General features: G+C 37.7%; 1 protein-coding gene across 1 annotated transcript; it reads right to left on the reverse strand.

Annotated features, from left to right (window-relative positions):
* Positions 1-4,436: 4,436 nt before the first annotated feature.
* On the reverse strand, positions 4,437-9,763 carry LOC148032261 (uncharacterized). Its single transcript, XM_087684060.1, has 2 exons — positions 9,027-9,763; positions 4,437-4,453 (listed from the first exon to the last, which is right to left on the reverse strand). Exons 1-2 carry the CDS (start codon positions 9,647-9,649, stop codon positions 4,447-4,449), a joined length of 630 nt encoding a protein of 209 aa, XP_087540186.1. The 5' UTR covers positions 9,650-9,763; the 3' UTR covers positions 4,437-4,446.
* Between the last annotated feature and the right edge of the window lie 4,943 nt (positions 9,764-14,706).

Raw genomic sequence — 14,706 nt, forward strand, 5'->3', positions numbered from 1 at the left:
ATCAATATAAAGATTTAAATAAATCACAGTAATATAACTCTAAAAGAAACTATGCTACTTAAAATGTATATTCTAAAGTACCCTTAGAAGTGATTCATTAACAAATTGAGTAGGCGGATGTTGCAAGTATGACCTAGCCTATAGTCCCATTTCAATCTCTTGGCACAACTCTGCATCCTGGAAAGTCTATAGATAGGTCACCACAGAAGGAGGAGTCCACTTTGTTCAAAGAATTCCTGACCTCCTATATTTTCATCATCATTACTCGAATTCACCTTCTCTACACGCTCCAAGCTCTCTTCGACCTCCACCCTTTATAGTATTGACCCCTCCACATACATACTCTCCTCATCTACACTAGAATATTACTTTCATCATATACTCTCGCACTCCAAGGAGGTGACGGCACAACATGCCACCATCAAGATTATCAGGGGTTTGGATAAAAAATTACATGTTCAAAATCACATATATAAGAGTGATTCAACATTTGTGACTATTTTGTGTTGTGAATTGTTTAAAAAAAAGAGGTCATGCACCTATTCACAATGGGTCGGCAAGATAAACATGTCATGCAAATCCATCCATCTTTTCTTGGAATCTATTTTTAGAAATCTAGATGGACCTCATCGAACGGGTGTCCCAGCTCCTTCCAATACCACTTTGAATAATTGTACATCAAATATGATCATGGAGAAGCTATGATAATCCATTGAGATAACAATTTACAAGTATTTGGATTCATGGCTCACTGTCAGCTCTCTTGCTCGAACTTTGCCATGGCACCACAATTTGTTGTGCAGTGTATTTTGTTGATGCGCTCAACGTGAAAATGACACCCACACGACCATGTCGCATTGTAGACTTTCAATTGTACATTGAAATGGTTAGATTAGTTGTCACACATAAAATCTAGATACGATAGCTTATAAAACATGCAATCACATTTGGATGACATCTCCTCGAGAATTACCACTCCCTTAGTAGAGACCTCCACCCCTTCGCAAGAAGCTACGATCAAAGCTCCATGTAACCATCACATAGACATAAACTATGGCATCTCCTCCATGCTCTCAAGATATCGAATTGTTCGATGGCGCATATTGCATCAAAATTCTAATTGCACTTCTTCTCGATCTTTCCTAGCATGCTCATACCTAGCGAGTCACATCTCCATGGATGCATAATGTAACATACGAAAATGATTCACTTTCTCCTCCATTGCAGCATCTATCATTTTTTCTACCCCATTTCCAACCACCACATCTCTAGTCAATTTACCATCGTCCTTCAACGAACCATAGTATATTGTTGTCTGAATCTACGGTTGGTAGCCACTATGAAATATGCACTAACGCCTCCGACACCAACCAACCTTTAGCCAAGCTTGTGGAGCTCGTTGTTGTACAAAGCCTTTCAAGGTTTTCATGAAGTACTCCAAGAAGAATATCTATCACATATGAACAGGTCCTATAATCTCCACTTCATCTAAAATATGCACCAGGAGGTGACTTTCTATCGTGAACATACTAGTGGGCAGGTGCTTCTCAAAGAGACAAACCGTCTCCACCACTCTCTACCTTGTGAATTCAATAGGGGATGTCTTGATCTCCTTTTGTGAGATTCATTGCACTAAATTCGATAACCTATAAATTGCCCAATGTATTTTTGGAGTGAGGCATCCTACGATTGAGATCGGTAGTACAAACTACCGCAAATGAAGAAGCATTACGAACACCGACTAGACACTAAATAGCAAAATACGCAAGCACTTAGAATCGAGAACAGTACAAACCTTACATATCTTATGTCAATCACAAAATTTTAGCCCTGATAGTTGGTTGTCTTTACAGAAAGTGGATCTAAGGAAACACATTATACCCATCGGGGTGCTGATAGACCTGATAATTTGGTTCACAATGTGCTCTTCTTTATTGGAAAAAACCCAAGGAGCTCAAGGTAGTTGCAAGTGACCATCACTACTCGCATGTGGCCAAAGCAGCTCCATCTTTCCTACTTCCTTCAAATCCATTCATGCCCTTGTAGTGTTAACAAGAATGAAAGCCTACTTATCTAAGCACTCCCTGAATCCCAAAAAGTTATGCATAGTCCACATGAGATTGGCTTGTATATTAGTAGACCATAGACCATCGCACTCACTCATATCTTCCACGACAATCCCCTCCTCCCACAAAATCTTGTATTCTTGACTTTGTAGCATCCAGGAATGAGCAAGCTAAGGATTATATGTCCTTTCTTCATAGAAATACATGGTAGGATGTTGTAGGTAACATGGACTATAAGCCACATACTGTAAGAAGTTGAGCGGAGACCAAATGGGTTCATGCCATCCATAGCAATACCAAGCCAACTCTCGTGCAAAGCCTCGAAAGGTAGACTTCCCTCCCCACTCTTGCTCCTTCTCTATTTTCCTTTCCCTCCCTTCTTTTCTCTAAGTTTTTCTCTCATTTCCTCTCCACTCTCACTCTATGCATCTCGTTAAAATCAAAATCAAAGATAGAAAATAAAAAACTCATAAAATAAGAAATCAAAAAAGTTTCTCTCCCCACCCCTCTTTGTGGATCTCTTCTCCCTTTTTCATTCTCTTTCTATCATTTCGTTCTCTCTAATTCTCTCATTGTTTCCGTTTTCTCTTTCTCTCGCTCTCTATTTGTTGTTTTTTCTATCTTTTTTTTTCTCCCTCTTTGTGTCTCTTTTTCTCTCCTTCTCTTTCTATATCTCTCTTTTTTTCCCACTCTCCTTCCTCTCTTTACTTCACCCTTTTATGCACCTCTCCTTCACTCTCCATTTCTTTTTCTCTCCCCCCTCTATTTCTTTGTTGCCTCTCTCTTTGTTTCTCTCTGCCCCCTCATTGTTTCTCTCACTCATTCTCCTCTCTCCCTCCCCTTCTCTCTCTCTCTCTCTCCCTTTCTTTGTTATGTTTCATCTTCTCTCTCTCTCTCTCTCTCTCTCTCTCTCTCTCTCTCTCTCTCTCTCTCTCCCCTTTTCCTTCCTTCTTCTCCCTCTCCTCTTTTCTCTCTTTATCTCTCAATGCATCTCATACTCAAGAAAAACAAACAAAAGAAAAGAAATACAAGAACAAAGTAAGAAGAGGCAATGTACCTACCGCAAAGGCCCAAGGATAGATTCTTCATCTCCTCTTCATGATGTCCCCTCTTTCTCCATGGTACACTTCTCCCTTTTTTTCGCATACGGTGGCAGTGGTGGTGGCAGCAATGATGAGAAGCTCTCCTTGTCTCTCTTTCTCTCTTCCTCTTCCTCTTCCTCTCCCTCTCCCTCCCAAAGCCATGATCTCTCTTGCTCTCTCTTTCACTCTCTCTCAAAATTGTTTGCAGCAAAAGGCCGTGCTCGGGTTTCGAACGCTTTTTTTCTCAGAAAGGCATCACTATTTGCAAATAGCAACGCCACTATTTTCTATCGGAAATGACCATCACTATTTGCCCATTCCCTTGTAGTTACTCCAAGTTCTATCATCAAAACCATGATTAAGAGACTCTTGTGGTCCACTCAATCTCTGTGATGGCTAACTTTTTTTCTATATAGCCACACTCTCATGCTTATCAACCCTAATTGTGTTCTACACATTATAGTATAAGCTACTCGTTTTATAAAAAACAACATCCCTACTAACTCTCAGCTCACATGTAGCATAGTTATAACATCTATATCACTTATGCTTAAGAGAATATCCTATAAATACACATTTTTCTACTTTGGGATCCAATTTACTATGCAACTTATTACGAATATGCACATAAGTAATACATCCAAATACTTTTATATGGGATAGATTTGGCTTCCTACTTGTAAACTTTTCTTCAAGTGTCATACCATATGCACTAGAGTGGGTTTCCTGTTTATAGTATATAAAGCAATAGTAACTACTTCAGCTCAATAATAATGAGGCAAGTTTCTTTCTAACATCAATGCATGAGCCACCTCTACAATATGCTTATTTTTCCTCTCAACAACTCCATTTTGATGTGGAGTATACCTACATGTATACTACCTCTATATACCACCTTTTTTACAAAAAATCAAAAAACTTTTTGGAGAGATATTCTTCCCCTCCATCCAATCTTAGGCATTTAATATGCAAACTTATCTCCTTCTCAACCAAAGACTTAAAGCTTTTAAAGTGAGTGACCACCTCACTTTTCTCATACATAAAGTAAACCCATACTTTGCAAGTATGATCATCAATAAAGGAAATATAATACCTACAACAACCACTCAAAGTTGTAATTTTTTTAGGACTCTACACATAAGAATATATCAATTCAAGTACCTTCTTATAGACATGCTTTTCATGTGGAAATGTGCACCTTGCTTGCTTTTCAAGTTGACATGCCTCACATACTTTATGCATCCCATCAATTCTAAACTTAGGCAAGTCATCCACTATCTATTTTGATTGCATGTCTTTCAGTCACTGCACATTCAATAGAACTTATATCAAATTTCAATATGAGCCACAACATTTGAACATTGTGCAAACATTGCAGTATCCATTTCAGGTAGACTTACATCAATAGACTTACATCAAGAGTAAATAATCTGCTAGCATGTTTTCCTTTTGAGATCAACCTACAATCATTTTTGAGATCTTCTACATAACAATCATCAAATGTGAACCAAACTTACAATCCCTGTTCTGCCATTTAACTAACAGAAATCAAGTTTTATGTAATATTTGATACATGTAACATATCAGTCAAGTACTTGGTTCTACTATCCTACATACTCGAAGCAACACTTCTAACATGAGTAATGGGGTGAGATGTATCATTCCCTATCTCCACATAGCCCTGAGACTTTCGATTGCACATATCTCTAAACCACTCATCTGGATCTGCATACCATCATGTATCATTCTTTGATGAACAATCAATAGCCATAGTATTCTTAAAGTGCTACAAAACAAATAACTGCTCCCTTCTATTATCATTGTTTTTGCTACTATTTGATGCATAGTTATCTTGCTGTGTTTTCCCATTTCTAATATCAACCTTCTTTTTAAAGAAATTTTTGGAAATGTGGCATTTTTAACCATAATCCCAACACTCTCTACTATCACTAGAATTTTGTTGCCTATTAGAATTTGCAACTTGCTCTCTTTGGCTTCCCCTTCCTTGGTATTGTCCTCCTCTATTTTATTATATATGATAACCTTGACCATGACCATGACGTTGACCTTTGCTACAACCTCTACCTATGCTAGTAAAGTAAAACATATATTCAAACTTTTTTTACTTTGAGAAGAAGAGGAATCCAAGCCAAGGTTCTTCTCCTCAAGTACAATATAGAAAGTAATTCTGCAAAATCAGGAATATCATCCCTTGTATTTATAAATGACCTAAAGCTCTTGTATTCATTTCCAAGTCGATCTAAATATACATACACAACATCATCATCATCAACTACCACACTGATAAATCGATAAGTTTTCACAATACTCTTGATTTTTAAGGTATAATCATTAATGGATAGGTCCTCTCTTTCCACTTAGTTCAGCTCTGACTTGAGGTGCAGCTTTTTGGCCTTTGTATGTACTTCAAATAGCTTTTCCAAGTTCTTCCATAGAATAGTAGGGGTCTCAAATTTCTGTAAACAACCCATCATGTTTTCTATGACACTAATCCAATACATGACTTTATTGGTTCTATAATAGCATTTCATGCTAGAGATTCAGGTGCTACTGCCATGTCTCCTTCAATGTAATTCCAAATAACTTTTTCTCTCAATAAATTTATCATCCTGAACTTCCATGCATGATAATTCATTTTATCAAGCTTCTCATTGATAATCTAGTTGAAGTTGTCAGATAGTTTGACAAAATAAAAAACCTTGCAAACATTGCAATCTACTAGCAAGCTAATACAAGGTGTACCACAACTAAACACGCTGCCCTTTTCACTAAACTGCACAATAAAAAGTATAATATGAAATCTCTATGTAGATGCCTTTTGTGTCTATAACCTAGTAAACACCTAAAACCTTACAAATTCGAAGTTTGTAACTTGTGTATCTATAAATAGCTGACACAACCGAGACTATAATATACCCAAAAACTAATGTCGAGAATACTTGCAAGTCTAGAATGGAGGCTGAAATGACTTTGGATGCCAAAACTCACAGCAAACAAGTTTTGATGGGCTTATTCGTAGTGTATACACTATTTTTCTTGCTCATTAAGTTTCACTCCAATCAAAGACTACAATCTTGCCACTCTCAATAGCCTCCTACGACTATAACCTAAGGCAAAATCGAGCAAGGTGGAAGATCTTATTAGCCACTGCTTGCTTGCTTACTTTCGTACTCCAATGTCTTTATCTCATTCTTCAATTTAGCTCCATGCAACAGTGGGACGACTCTGATACCATGAAAATAAACAAGAGGGAAGAGAGGTGAGCAGACCAAGAGCATACACACAAAAGTAATAGAGACTTGACATGCATAGAGGTAGGACTGAAATCTTCTTTTTTTTCTTTCTTCTTCTTCCACACAAAAGAACTAAGTCTACAATATGATAAAAGACTAATATGAAAGTGCCACAACATATGTACACATGGTTACTACGTGTGAACCTGCTAAGAAAAGAAGAGATAGCACAATGAATGTCCTATGACCAAGAATGAACTACATGGGTGTAGTCCAGTTGGAGAGTCATTGGTGTATCCTCATGTTGGTCGCCTAACATGCCAGTGAATAAAATCCTACCACATTACCAAGGCATGTAGTGGATGCCACCTTATGTAGAGCTTGATATCTCAACAATAAATGGTAGCTCTTGAGTACCAACTCACAATGGTACCCTTGTGGCTATGGCTATGGCTATGGAAGGAAGGAGGTAGTGGAAAGATTTGAAGGATGGATTAGTGAAATGGAGAGAAAGAATGCGAAAAGTAGTAGTTCTCAAAGAAACACACCAGAAAACCTTTTTTTGGGCTATACACAACAGGAAATTAGTTTTTTGAGATAAAAGAGACCTTTTGGGAGAAAATGAAAATTTCTCACTTTTGCCTCCCACTTTTGGATGCCCTATGGGACCCACTTAAGATGGAGAACAAGATTGTTGGAGGTAAATTTTGGGGGGGTGCAGGGGGGGAAGTGGGAGGGAGGGAGGGAGGGGGAGGGGAAGTGCAAATAGAGGGACAAGTCTACCTTTGGTGGGCCTAAGGGGAAAAAGGGAGGGGATAAAATGTGCACACCACCCCCTCTTCCATTGGTCCACCCCAAATCCTTTGTCATTATGAGAGTCATTAGCTCTTAAACTAAAGGGCCCTTTTTGAGTCCATATTTTCCCTAATGGATTATATTTCAAGTGGTGGCATTTTTAAGCAAGGTGGCCTGGCTATTCTAACTCAAGCAATAGGCATTAGCAAGTATTTCTTCGTTGGCGCAAGCATGTTGTGCACGCAATGTCCTCAATGATTGATGAGTCACATTGTCTAAGTTTGTTACTTTTTGCATGTGATCTCACAAACTCACTCACACACACACACACAGATTTAACACACCAAACACACCCATTAACACACTCACATCCCATATATACAACACAATGCACCTACACATCAAACACACTCCAATCACATGTACACACTAGACACACACATTTATATGCTTACATATTAAACCCATATAACACATACTCCATGCACCCTAAACACACCTAGCTACACTGCACATGTACTTAGCACCCTCTTGTTAAAGTGGTAGTGGGAACTTTTTGAAACCTCTCTCTCTCTCCATGTGTGTGTGTGTGGAGAGAGAGTAATGCCCTCTTGTTTCATGCTCTCTCATCTAGGATGAGTATACCTTCAATATGTTGTTTTGAGTCCTATGCAAAGTACTTTGTTTTGGCTTTCATCAACCGCTGCCATAGGAGACTATTGTCTTGTTGAAGGTCACTTAATGCAAACACAAGATGCTTTCAATCTCAAAAAGGCTTTCGACTTCAATAGCTTTGGTAAAAACATTTCAAGAGTTTCTTCTAATTAAATCAAGGCTTTCGACTTTGATGGCTTTGGTTTAAAAAATGTCAAAACTTGCTTCTCATAATTAAATCATAGGGAACTACTTGAGTCATCATCCATGTCCACTAGAACAAGTGGTTGGTGTCAATGATGGGGTGGATGGGCAAGTGCATGATGGACATGATCATGGCAACAATGATTATTATGATCATCAGAAAGTGCAACATATGTGCCATATTAGATGCAATATAAGAGCAACATGCTAGAAGTTGGCATTCAAGATGATTTTGGTGCAAATGATTTCGATTTGCAAACTCTCTCCCTATCTCTCTCTTATGTTGTATGCATGTTTTTTCCAGGATGGTGCAAGTGTTCTTTGGAGGGATAGGTGTAGGAGGTTCTGTCTCTTCCCCTTCTTGATGGCATGGGTATATATCATGAGGGGGACAAAAGGGATTGCAACTAAACATGTGATGAGCATATACAAGTTTAGCTTATCCCTTCAAGCAACTTTGAAGGTCTTGAGGTAGAGAGCAAGGGAAATACAAGGTCAACACAATATTCTACAAGCAGGATCAACTCCTTTGAACATCGTATGATGCTAATGAAGCTCCTTATGGTCAGAACGAAACTTCAAGCTTGAATCTTACTATTAACCCTGTGATGAATGGGCTAAGCTCAATCATCAACCAATCTATATTGAGTTCAGCTAATTAATATAAATTTTGGGATGTTTAAATTTTAGCTAACTAGTAGGTGTAGCTTATGTGATCATACATATGTGTGTACATATATTTCTGTATGTGTATATGTATATGTGCATTTGTGTGGTGTGCACACAACACACACATCCTAAAATCATGTTGAAAACACATTTAGATCCCTTAGTACATTTATAAAGCATGTTTAATATGTGTGAAGCTATGTTCTTAAACACAAACAAGTATGCACAACACATAAGCTTTGCAGTCTCTTACAGAACGAAACATACATTAAGAAGCAAAGTGCCTTAATTGTTCTACTTACATTGGTAGGTGGGACCCACCGGGAAAACAATCTAGGCGCGGAACGCCTAGTATGTATTTATTTTGGGGCTGGCCGATGATGTTGATGAGGTGTTGACAGGAAAGGGGGTCGATGGGGAGCCTTAGAGGGCCCGAGTACTCCCCGGAGTAACCGAACTGCTGTGCCGACCTTTCCAGGACAGCAGAGAAGAGGGGGTGGCCGAGAAGCGAAGCCTGGATCACACAGCATTCCTCCTCATGATCGGTATGATCATCAATGCCATCCCCTATCACAAGCATGACAGGCACGCAGCCCTCGGGCAACCGAGGCCTCTGCATCTCCTTCCGCGGCAGCGTTGGCAATCCCCCTTGCTCACTATCGCTCTCATCACTGTTATTATTAGTAAGGTGTAAGAGCTTGATGGATCCATCGACATCGTATGATTCGATGTCTTGATATTCAGCAGCATATGGGACAATCTGAGTACTGCAAGAGTACGCCAGTATCTTGTGAATCCACCTTCTTCTAGACTTGCGGCTGCAGTGAATTGGCAGCGTAATTGCCAACGATCCACATCGAGCAGCTGCCCTGAGCGTGATCTTAGGTAGTAGCTGCGCCAGAGTAGCAGCAGTGTAACGGGGCATGGTGCAGGAGTGAGGGAGCTGCGGTAGCTAAATTTCAAGGACGAAGGAAGAGACACTGTTCAGTGTTCAGAGAGGCACCTCAAGGCGTGATATTAATGCGAACGACGGCGATTACTCCGATATATGCGGATTATGTTGCCCCGCTCTCTCTCTCTCTCTCTCTCTCTCAGAGTCAAATGCTTGTTTCAGTCAAGTCCACTGTCCTCGTGCGCAGTCTTTGAAGTCATGCGTACATACTCTAAAAGCAACCCATACTCCACCCCAATGATATGGCAATTATCAACGAGCGTTAGCCCACTTGGTTGGGCAAGTGTGTGAGCTGTGGAAGGTCTCGGAAGTTCGAGTCCCACACCCAAGAAGCTCACCCTACGTACTATTTAGCTATTTCAAGATATGACACAGATTTCAAAGTCACAAATATATATCCTATATGTACCAAGAAAGTAACACATATAGTTCTTTTGAAAAATTGTTGCCTTCATTTTAAAGCCTTCAAAAATGATATATCCTTTAGTGACTATATTCACCTCTCATTCTCACTATTGTTTCAACCCTTTCTTTATGGCTACATTTACTCACTAAACAAATCAAAATGCTCCAAGTATCTTTATCTAAGTAGATCATGTATATATTTCAATGTTGAAATAACAAATTTATACTTAAATAATGGAAGGTTTAATGGGGCCCCTTCAATTTTACTATATTGGACCCTTCTATCCCATGCGTGCTTAATCTTCTTCTATACACCTCCATTCACATATGTAGATTTGTTAGTGACTCAAGGGGGTCACTATCTCATTTGTAGACTTTTAAGCAGTCCTAATTTTCTAATTTGCAAAGGAGACCATGAAAAAATATGCCATTGGAAATGTATTTGAATGCTCTTTGTTGGGTTTGTAAAAGGAAAGAGAGGAAAAAGGGTGAGTGAAGCTTGCTAACTTTCTTCATTCATCAATCTAAGGGAAAGCATCAAGAAGTCTCTACCTCTAAGGCATGTGTGGATCTATGATTACCCATTATACAATAAAAATCATGATATATATCTATTGCAGGTACTGCACTTGCCTAGTGAGAATTATGCAATGTTTTGAGATACAAATAATATATCTGATGTTGTGCAAAATAAGAACCTCCAAAAACTACTTTTATTGAATGGTTTCTGTGTAACCACATTCATACAGAGGCTAGAACCCTTTGCTATCAAGAATTTCCCATGTACTTAGGTGTGGAATACATGGCATAAGATGTCAACAAAGAGGAAGCATGGGAATACATGTGGTTGAATATATTTTGCGGTGCCTACTTGTGGTGAGCTTTACTATTTGCATATGCTTTTAACAATGTGTTAGGGGTGCAGTTCTTTTGAAGACATGCATGCTATTGACAATGTGATCTATGATACTTTTAATTATACTTGTATTGCAAGAGGTATGTTCGAGAGTGATGGTCAGTATGTTATGTGCTTGGAAGAAGCTACCTCTATGCAAACTAGTGCTCAACTTCGGAGTTTGCTTGTTGCAATTTTGATCTTTTGTGAGCCAGCTTTGCCTGGCTAGCTATGGAAAAGCTTTTTGGTACCAATGGTAGAGGATATCATGTATAGATTGCAACTACAACACATACATGTATCTCCTAGTACTCTACATCATGAGGCATCCTCGAGAAGGGAGAGGGGTCATTCATGAACATGTGTATGTATCACGTGAGTTGAAAATAAGGTGTTTCAAAAATACTATTTTAATACATCTTTTACACATATAAGGGTATCATATAAAGGGGTTACTTACAGACTGAATTAAAAAGGGTTGTGTTTTATTTAATAAAAAATCATAGATAAGAATATTTATAAATAGACATTGAACACACATAATAATATAGAGGATATATATATAGTGAGCCACTCAAAGGGGCATCTAACATGGCTTTGTTACATCTTCAAGATCTTTTACGCCATATAGGGCAAAGACTCTCTGATTTTGGTGGGTTGCCAAAACCTCATCAATCAAAGTTTCAACTACATGCTAACCCCCTTTTGCAGGATAAATATGCATACAACACATCACGATACCGTATTGTTTCTGAATCTATGGATTGTTGATGTTTTAAAGACACATTCTATTTGGATGGTCTTGGTGGGTCTAGAAAGACTTTTCTATATAAGTGTTTGCTTGTGACAAGGTATGCAGTGGTAGTCATATAGCATTGGCAACATCATCATGTGGCATTGCTACCTTGCTTCTACTAGTGGATGGTTGTACAGATCACTCATGGTTTAAAATCCTAATGAAATTAAATAATTGATCCACATATAATATTCCTACTCATAGTGGCCTTGCTTAATTGTTAAGATACTCAAACCTTATTTTATGGGATGAGGCTCCTAATGAAATTAAATAATTGATCCACATATAATATTCCTACTCATAGTGGCCTTGCTTAGTTGTTAAGATACTTAAACCTTATTTTATGGGATGAGGCTCCTATGACCTATCGATATGCCTTTGAAGCAATTAATAGAATTTTAAGAGACGTTATGAGTTGTGATAGGCCATTTGGTGGAAATGTTATTTTATTTGGAGGGGATTTTAAATAGGTCTTGCCAGTTGTGGTAAAGGAAACACTTGAGTATATTGTTTATGTTGCACTATGTTACTCTAATTTGTGGCTTATGTGAGGGTATTAAGGCTATCTAGGAATATGAGAGTATCAACAATTGAGAGAATAATGTGTTCATTTATCAAATTCAAGGAATAGGGGATGGAGTAGACATTACCAAAAATTGTGATAAGTTGCTTGTGTCACTTGCCATGGTGTTAAAAGGCCACTCTATTTATCGAAACCTTGATTGATAATAACTACAATGGTGGATCCAATGTGGGTGACTTACAACATATTTCAATGAGGAAGCTATACTTGCCTCGCAAAATATAGAGGTGGCTACTCTGAATGATCATGCATTGCAGTGGATGTCATGAGGGGATGTTAGGCAGTGTTATAGTGTGAATTCAAGTGCAGAGACAAATAACTCATTTTTTAAATCTATGGATTATTTAAATACATTAAAAATTAGAGGTGGATTTTTTCCTCATTTATTGTTGCTAAAGGTAAATTCACCTATTATTCTACTTAGAAACCTAAACGTAGGAAAGGGTCTATGTAATGGTACATGGTTGATATATAAGACTTTCAATATAAAAGTGATAGAGGCTAAGATAATAATAGGGGCAAATGTAACTGAATGGGTTTTCATTTCTAGGATTGCTTTTATTTTCAATGCTACAAAACTACCATTTACTATGAAATAGAGATAGTTTCCTATTTATTGGCATTCGCTATGGCGATCAACAAGTCACACAGATAGATTGGGCTTCATTTAAAAGTACCAATATTTATACATGGTCAGTTGTATGTTGCATTTTCAAGGGTAAAATCCTCATGTGGTGTGAAAGACATATTAGATTATGAGAATGGAAATATGACCACTAAGATTTTATACAAAGATGTATTTTAGAAGATGCAATGATGTGCATTTTGTTTTTACAAAGATGTAATTTTTGATAGCTGTATAGGGTCGCCGTTCTAGCATATGTGTAAAATTCTCTTCATGCCATATTTGGTTAGCATATACTCTTTTGGAAGCAGATTATTTTCCATGTTTTAGTATTTATTTAACTTTTGCATATGCCTACCCCTGTGTGGGGCTAGTAGCTTTTGACTATCAAAAGGAGCTACAGTACACATTGCATGTAACAATGAGCGATGGCATCATAAGAAGGATACTTGCAAGATTTGTTGAGCATTTGCATGATGATGTCAATATAGACATTAAGCTCCTAGTTTTTATTGAAGTTGTACATTGTGAATACACCCAATGTTTTCAAGTGCATATATACAAGGTTGACCACAAGAAGAAGTTTCAATTTTCTCATACTAATAAGATATCAAGGCATTGGTTTAGGTATGGGTTGAAGGATTTGGGTTGTTTTATGACATAGCATCAATATCTGTCAATACCTACTAAATGGTTCACAAATGTTTGGCTATGTATTGCTATTTTTGAAATAAATTGGTCTTTGTTGGTTATTGCACGTACTTATACTGTATGACTGCAAGAAAACATATGCTTTCTTTGCGTAATATTTAGAAAAATTTCCCTCTCACACACACACACACACACACACACACATCAAACTCAAAACTAAAATTAATTTATAAAATCTATAGAGAATGCTAGACATACAAACAATTTCTTTTATGCATCAAACTTATAAACCTTCATCTATACACGACTATAAGAAAACACATCCTTGCTTCATGTGATATTTAGAAACAACAATGTTATATCAAAATGGATCATAATTAAACCGCACGCATGTGTGTGTGTGTGTTAAAGACCAATCATAACAAAAAGAATCTGTTTAGGAAGCCTAGTTAAAACAAAGCCGCCTCCTTTTTTGAAGAATCAATTTTATCTCCAAGCACAGCATTTACAGGATGAATAGAGCTTGATGCCAATATATTTGGCTTCTTTCTAATGTTCATGCCATGAAGGGAAGGCATAAGACATCCTAATTTCCATTAGCAAGCAATGAAGGCTAATCATCCTACTTTTTGTGTACACATGCCATGCTATTTCCAAGTCTTACAAATATGGCATGATGCCAACAAAAAGAAGACAATGTCCCCAATGAACCTAACAAAAATAGATATTCCTCTTCTTTGAAGAATCCTTAGCAAAATGTTCATTCTTGAGCAAAACATGCAAAGGTGAAGCAAGGATTGATCCCATAGTTCATGCTGTTAATGCCATGGAGAGGATGCGATAATCTTATCTCTTTTTTTGGCACTTGCATTTAAACAAAACTCTACTTAGAGACACAAGAAGGAAAAACAAAACAACTAATACCTACCACTACTCTTAAGATAGCTCAACGCATAAAATGAAAATTTGGTTATTAATTGAATGATTCGGGCCATATCTTTTCTTCCAAACTTTGCAACATACAAGTTAGATGTCGATGTGTGTACAAGTGCTTGGACAAGAAGGATCATGAGTA

The sequence above is a fragment of the Lygodium microphyllum genome, chromosome 8 (genome assembly GCF_053477565.2).
Source record: "Lygodium microphyllum isolate KBCC chromosome 8, Lygodium_microphyllum_v1.1.10, whole genome shotgun sequence".
NCBI lineage: Eukaryota > Viridiplantae > Streptophyta > Polypodiopsida > Schizaeales > Lygodiaceae > Lygodium > Lygodium microphyllum.